The sequence below is a fragment of the Coffea arabica genome, chromosome 4c (assembly GCF_036785885.1).
Source record: "Coffea arabica cultivar ET-39 chromosome 4c, Coffea Arabica ET-39 HiFi, whole genome shotgun sequence".
Taxonomy (NCBI): domain Eukaryota; kingdom Viridiplantae; phylum Streptophyta; class Magnoliopsida; order Gentianales; family Rubiaceae; genus Coffea; species Coffea arabica.
The window spans coordinates 5,309,881-5,317,798 of NC_092316.1; the positions used below are offsets into that span (position 1 = coordinate 5,309,881).

Sequence of the window (7,918 nt, forward strand, 5' to 3'; positions counted from 1 at the left end):
TGGAAGTCCCAACAGTCAGCGGGCAACAGAATTTGATCCACTCTTCAACATGTTCTCCTGGTCATCGTCCCCCTTGAACTGGGTGGTTCCCGCCCCAGCTCACGCTTTCCTCAAATCCTCCAATTGCCCCCTCCAAACTCCAAATCATGTCAAATTTATAGAAACCCCACTTTCCCGAATCTCAGCCAACACTACACTCAAATTCCCCATTGTAAGAACCAGAGCTACCGTTGATGAGAAGGACCAGACCACAACTAGACCTGTTGTTCTTGATTCAAATGAAAAAGAAGAGGGACAGCCCACCAAGGTATATATATAGTTCTGTTCCTTAAACATGTATACGTTAAGGTTTCCAAGATTTCTGCCTTCTAATTTGCTTAAGTAACTCAATTCTTCCTACCTTCTTCAGTTTTTGGACATGGGGATTCTTTTGTGTCCTGTCAGTACTTATAGTATCAATTGATTTGATAAATCAGTTCAAATAGTGCTGCATTGGCAAGCTTTTTTCTCTCGCGGGTTGGCTAGTTTAGGTAAAGTAATTGTCATACAAATTCGTTTTTTAGGAAGTTGAAGAGAGTGTGAGAGTGCTGAAAAATGCATCCAAGACAAGAAAAGTTCCAGCTGAGGATATATTGTCAGCTTTCTCTGTGATTGAGAAGGCAAAGCTTGATCCGTCGGGGTTTCTTGAAACTCTTGGTGGAACAGAATCACCTGGGAGAACATGGATGCTTATATTTACTGCAGAGGTTGTGATCTGTTTCTGTCTCTACTTCTTTATCTTTTGTTTTTGTTAGTAGTTTACATGTAACTTTTGGTGTCCTAAAGCTAATTAGGCATGTGATTTTGCAGAAACAGCTGGAACGCGGTAAATATTTCCCAGTTACTGCTGTTCAGAGGTTTGATGCAGCTGTAAGTTCTCATAGTTTTGCTCATTCTTTTCTTGTTAATGAGATGTAAAATCTTAATGACAGATTGACGAGTGATGATTTGATATTAACTCAGTAAAGATTATGTGGAATAGTTTTGGTTACTGGCTCATTGCAATTTACCCTATAGAATCTTTAGGAAGAAAATGAACCTCAAAGTAACAATTATGATGAAAATATGATGTAAAAAATGGTTCTTCTAGGATTGTCAATTGCATCCTACCAAGGGTTGTCCATAAATATGTGATTCTTCTTAACCAGATGCGATTTACTGTTCCATTATGGAACTGAATGGCACGTCTCTTGAGAAACTCATCCTGTACCTTGCGAAGTTGCGAGGCAATCCACTAATTGAGACATTTGGTTCAGATTATACACTGTTCGCCTATTATAACCTTTTATTCAATTCTATCATTAAGTCTTCTGATAATCAAACAGTAAAGTCTATGTATATTAGCACAAGTATTGTTGTTTAATATTGCTGTGTCATGTTCATTTATCTCCTGCTTGATTAGGGGATGATTAGCTTTCGTGTGCTTTGCGTTTCAACTTTCAATATTGTTTTGAAAGAATCTAGATGATTTGTTGAATGATATTGAGTGTAGAAGGAACAATTGATTTGGTCCCATTGAACCTGAGAGAGTAAATTGCCTTGACCTGAATTACTAGGGGAGGAGGATTGAGAATGGAGTGTTCCTGGGACCTCTTGGATACTTGACATTTGAAGGAAGATTTTCTTGGAAGAACAGAATACTTGCTTTCATATTCGAACGACTACGGATAAAAGTTGGACCTTTTAACCCATTCGAAATCAACCTCAAAGGAAAAGATGAAAGAGAACCAAGCAACAAGGATCCATTTTTCATCTGGTTTTACATTGATGAGGAAATAGCTGTTGCTCGAGGTAGAGGTGGAGGAACAGCTTTCTGGGTTCGTTGCCGGCGCATCAGCAGCTACTGATTCCTAAAAATTATGTACGTAATATTTACATGTATATTCTCCAGCTAAGGTACACGAGTCTTTTTTATATATTACTTAATTGAGTTAATTTTTGCAATGAATTGAAACATTGCAACTTTTTCTTCAGCTTTATGGTACTGAAACCAGATGCAAACTGGAGACTGGCCTGGGATATAGAAACAGTGACCAGACTCCTTCATGAAAGTTGATATTTGTTGTCTTGACAATAATTCAGCAACTGTGCTCGACTGCTTTCTAAGTATTTGATACAATAATGCAATTATCCTCAAAGATCTGAAGAAAAAAACTGTGTTCATATTATGTTTTATGCATCTCAAAGTGCTTAAACTCACAGGTGTTGTAAAAATGCATATTAATCATGCTTACTAACAAGAATGTCAAAATGCAAAAGTGAGATTTCAATCTGACGTAATTGAGCATACAGACATACAACATTGAAAACCCTACTGCATAAACTGAAGCAGGATATTGTTGCTATACTGTCTACAACACCTAGTAAATCAAGCTTTGGTGGCAGCTAAAGAGCGCATGTAGTCTATGGTAGCTTGGAAATAGTTGAACACAATCTCTCTTCATGTAGTACTTTCACGGATGGCCGGAACCTGAATGAAGTCTTCAGTCCACTTTTTGAGTGCCGGATGCCTGTCTTGGTCAAGTAGCTTCATGCATCCAATTTCTTCCATAAAGCTGAGCCAATGAGTCATCCATCCTACAACTAGATCTAGATAGCCTATATGCTGTCCATTGAAAGATGGTTTACCATGAATCTGTGTCTCGACTATTGCTAGTAATCCATGTGCATCCTCTATAGTCCTCTCCTTTTCTTCTTCTTCGGCACGATAAGCTCCCCACACACCAAATATACACTGGAGTCACAAGAAATTCCATGAAATAAACACCTCATAAGCTTGCTTGATCTAATCGTAAATTTCATTATTTCGCGAGCATGCTTGATCTAATCATATGAAAAGAGAGTCGAAGTTGATTACCTTTTCATTAACAATTTTAGCCCAGAACCAAGCCATGGCACATTCATGCGGATCTTCAGGCAATAAAGGGTAGTTTTTCCATGTCTCATCAATTTATTCAAGGATGACAAGTGATTCGACACTAGGCCTGCCATCGTGCAGTAGTACAGGAACCTTCTTGTAAATGGGGTTGGATTGGAGAAGCAGAAAACTCTTGTTTAACAAATTTTCTTCTATGCATCCATACTTGACACCCTTGAGAGCCAGAGCCTCTTGAGCAGAAAAGGCTCCCTGGAGTTCCAATAAGCTTAACTTCAGCAATGGCCATCTTCAAAGATCTATTGAAACCGTGAGAATATTCTTTCGTCTGTTCAACCGAGTTGGAGATCAAATGTTAGATTCTTTGCGCTCATGGAGTGGGTGAAATAATAAATAGCTTTCACATCAAAGCAAAGGTGATTTCCTGGAACCATGATATGTGAAAATTTTAAAACTTTTGTTTTCCTTTTTTTTTTTTAATGTTGAAAAGCTCAGATTTTTTATGCCTTGTTTGGGTTATGGTTTTCCGAGGAAAAATTTGCACATTTTTTGCGAACATATTTCCTAATCACATTTTTACCTAGCATACATCAAATGTTGTGTTGAAAAAGTTAAAGAAAAAAATGGATAGAGGAAATGTATTTGTGGCTAGTTTGACTCATAGATTTAGCAATATTCTTTTCTTTTTGTTCAATTGTATGTACTTGATGACTTATGGGTATTAGTCTTGTAATTGCTTGACCAATACCCCAATAATAACAGGAAATAACTGCTAATTTGTTTTTTTTGTATAAAATAGGAAATAACTCCTAATTTCTAAACTCTTATAAATAGGAAATTTCCTAGTTACTATTTCAAGTAACTAAAATAATATGAAAACTAATTACTTTTACATAAAATAAAAAAAAATTACCTAAAAGAAATTAAGCCAATTTTTTAACAAGAATTAAGAGCATTTTTTGGTAGTATTATTGACAAAATCATTTTGGTTTTGGGATTGAGATAATTGAAAATATCTTTGGTCGGTGCGAAAAGAGCATTCCAACCGTTTGCCCTTGCAATCAGAACGCCCCTGAAAGCTATGGAGTTCTCATATGCAGTGCTCTAGCAAAACCCATGCTCCTACCTAGGGGTAGACATGGGTTGGGTACCTGCACCGTCTACTATTTGACTGATCCGATTGGCATTTTGCGGGTTTGTTATTTTTTAATCCTTACCTACCCCGCATATCAGCGGGTATCTTATAAAGAACAATAGAAAAACATAATCAAATACCCGCTGAGATAGGATCAGGTCAACGAGTATAGGCCCTACCCTATTTATCATTTAATTTTTTTAAAAAATCCTTTATACTAATTTAATTTTATATTTTACACATTCATTTAAAATCTAATAAAGATATTTTATCAAAAAAAGTCTTCCACTAAGAAATAAACATGCGAAGAAAATACAAGAAAAAAGAAAAAAGATTAAAAGAATTCAAAATCAATAAAAGTTTGAAATAAGTAGCACATTTTTTTAAATATATGTTCCACATTAATTAAACTCCTTTATATAAAACATAAGATCATGACCTCTATAAATGAATCTTGTAAATAAATTATAGTTTCTCATATTTGTAATGCAATTTGTTCAATGGAATTGCTTATTTAGTTCTAAAAATTTTATTTTATAGTATTCGGGGGTTTTTTATTGTGTGACCCTAACCCATCTTGTATTTTAGCAGGTATCGGATCCTCTTTTGATCCGATCAAATAATACAGATCGGCTATCCTAATTTTTGAATTGGATCAGATCAGATATGCCGGATTTTTGAATTTGTGAATAATTTTGCCCACCCCTAAGTTCAACGTCAATTGTTTTTTTCTTTAAAAAGAAAAAGAAAAGGTCAAAGCCGTATCACCCTGGCAATTAATGATAGAAAGTTTAGAAACATAACTCTGGTCACTTGGTGGGGTGTGGGGAAAGACAAAATGGGGGAAGGAGGGAAGGGAATTTATTTCCATGTATAAACTATACCGAGAATCTTAAAAAATAATTGATTCTTTCAGAAGTTTGGTTGCCACTACGTTGGACTCGATATGCCTACTTTACCTGTCTAGCTATGCTAGTGTTGAATACTTGCTTCTAGAGGTGTAATCGAATTGAACTGAACTCGACTAGTGCACTATTGAACTTACTCAAATTATACCGAGAATCTTAAAAAATAATTGATTCTTTCAGAAGTTTGGTTGCCATTACGTTAGACTCGATATGCCTACTTTACCCGTCTAGCTATGCTAGTGTTGAATACTTGCTTCTAGAGGTGTAATCGAATTGAACTGAACTCGACTAGTGCACTATTCGAACTTACTCGAGTTCAATTCGAGTTAAAAAACTTAGATTCAAACTTGATTTTGAACTTGTCGAACTCTTAAAAGTTAAACTCGAGCTTGAGTTCGATTTTATATTGCATTACTCGAGCTCGAACTCGATCTCATGCTTATTGAGCCCAATCGAGTCTAATTGAGCCTAGTTGATCTTAAGAAATATAAGTTTATATTTTATATAATTTTAAACAAGGGACAAAATAGATTTTCATATTAATAAAAAAAATTAAAAATATATATATATATATATATATATATATATATATATATATATGTGAAGTCCGATTAAGCTCAACGAACCTTCGAACTTCATATATTAATCTCGAGTTCAACTCGTTAAGCAGTTTGAACTGCTCGAACTCAATCAATGCAAGTTCGAGTTCGAGTTTTGGCCGAGCAAGCTCGTGAGTTAGTCAATTAAATTCGACTCGTTTGCACCTTGCTTGCTTCAATCTGACAATGCAAAAGGTATCCAAGAGTACAATGTCATAAATTAAACAAAAGAATAACCTTTTTTTTCACATTTATTAAAGGAAGCGCGATGTCTCTTTCAATAGTCAGCTCCCTAGTCCCCTTCCCAAATCTCACCCTAAAATTTTGATGTGTCACAATTTACGATTTCAGTTAAATTACCCAAAGTCTAAAGCACTACTTGTCTCTTATCTCGGAGATTACTGAACAACTAACGACAAATCACATGAAACAAAAATCTATAAACCCTAAATAAAAAATTATTCCTTTTTAGCACGACTTGTCACAACTAATTATATTATCATTACAAAACTTCGCTACGAGTCCAAAATCAGATCTCGGTTTGTCATCAACAAAGTCCATCTTGGTTCCTATGACATGCATGAGGGCCTTTGGGTCAACCACAATCCTAATGCCCTTGTCCTCACCCCCCTTGAACTGGGGGTTCCCGCCACATCTCATGCCTTTTTCAGATTCTCCAACTGCCCCGTCCAAATTCCAAATCTTGTGAAATTTATAGAAACCCCACTTTCCAGAATCTCAGCCAACACTACACTCAAATTCTCCAATGCAAGAACCAGAGCTACCGTTGATGAGAAGGACCAGACCACAACTAGCCCTGTTGCTCTTGATTCAAATGAAAAGGAAGAGGGACAGCCCAACTAGGTATATTTGTAGTTCGGTTCCTTCAACATGTATACGTTAAGCTTTCCGAGATTCCTGCCTCCTAATTTGCTTAAGTAACTCAGTTCTTCCTACCCTCTTCAGTTTTTGGAGTTGGGAATTCTTTTTTGTCCGAGTTTTCTGAAACTCTCGGCGGAATGGAATCACCTGGATGAACATGGATACTTATCTTTACTGCAGAGGATGTAATTCTGTTTCTGCCTCTACTCCTTCAGTTTTATTAGTAGTTTTCATATAACTCTCAAGTGTCTTAAAACTAATTAGGCATGCGATTTTGCAGAAAAAGTTGGAGCGCGCGCGGTAAATATTTCCCAGTTACTGCTTGATGCAGCTGTAACTTGTCGTAGGTTTGCTCATTCTTTTCATGTTAATGAGATGTAAAATCTTAATGGCAGATTGACGAGTGATGATGATTTGATATTAACTCAGACATTTTACTTCCTCAAGCAAATGGTGTATTGAAAAAGTTGAAGTGGATAGAAGAAATGTATTTGTGACTAGTTTGACTCGTGGACTTGCCAATACAACTCTTTTCTTTTTGTTCAATCGCATGCAGTGGAGTGGACGACTTGCCGAATAGCAGAGTATTAAATCAACAAACAAAGGCCATTTCCTCGAAGCTCTGCTTGGCATTTGAAATTTCATTAAAGCTTTCCTGGAAAGATCTGATTTTTTGACTTTTCCCTAACACGACAAAATGTACTTTCCTGATCTTTTCTGTGGTGATGGTCTCCAAATGTAGAAGTCTTGAAAGTTTGCGGGTCCTATCCAAACTGTAAAGACAAATAGTTTTCATGGAACTTTCCAGTTGAAACTCTCGGCGGAATGGAGTCACCTGGATGAAACAGAGAGTTGTTGACATTGCGCAGTTGAACATTTGTGGCAGTCTTCTATCTTAACATGAATTAAAACTATTAACATTTATTGGTCTCAGATGGAAGATCTGCTGATAGGACCATGGTTCAAAGTCGCGGTCGCGGCTTGGATCGTTCTACATCGGTTTCGGCATATCGGTCGCGATCTCGGCGAGACGCAAATTTGTGAAATATTTAATATTCTAAAAATTGTAAAAAATATGATAAATAAAAATAATTAAAAAATTAGTAAAAATAATAAAAATTCAAGTTAACTCGGGATGATTCGGTATGATTCAGCCATTTCAACCCTTCATGGTGACGTTTCGGCCTGCCACGTATCTCGGAAACGTTTCATCACGGTCTCAAAGGAGATGACTCGGCCGAGTCTTCGAACCATGGATAGGACTATAAAGTATTAACTAATATTCAGAATATAAGCGTAATAATAATTTTCAGAAGTTTGATAGCCGCCAGTTCAATTTTGTCGGCCAAGCTTCCCGGAAAGTGATTTGTAAAAATCTATGGATGGGCACACAATGACACCATCCATCTCTGTTGCACTTGTAAACTAGTGAGCAACTTGAGACCGTCTTGTATTGTACCAGGGAGCGATATATAAATTG

The 7,918-nt window shown here is 36.4% G+C and overlaps 1 protein-coding gene across 1 annotated transcript; it reads left to right on the top strand.

Annotated features, from left to right (window-relative positions):
* On the top strand, positions 1–1,987 carry LOC140005189 (uncharacterized). Its single transcript, XM_072045682.1, has 4 exons — positions 1–307; positions 564–746; positions 850–909; positions 1,596–1,987. The coding sequence occupies exons 1-4, from the start codon at positions 50–52 to the stop codon at positions 1,884–1,886; spliced, it is 792 nt and encodes a 263-aa protein (XP_071901783.1). The 5' UTR covers positions 1–49; the 3' UTR covers positions 1,887–1,987.
* The last annotated feature ends 5,931 nt before the right edge of the window (positions 1,988–7,918 follow it).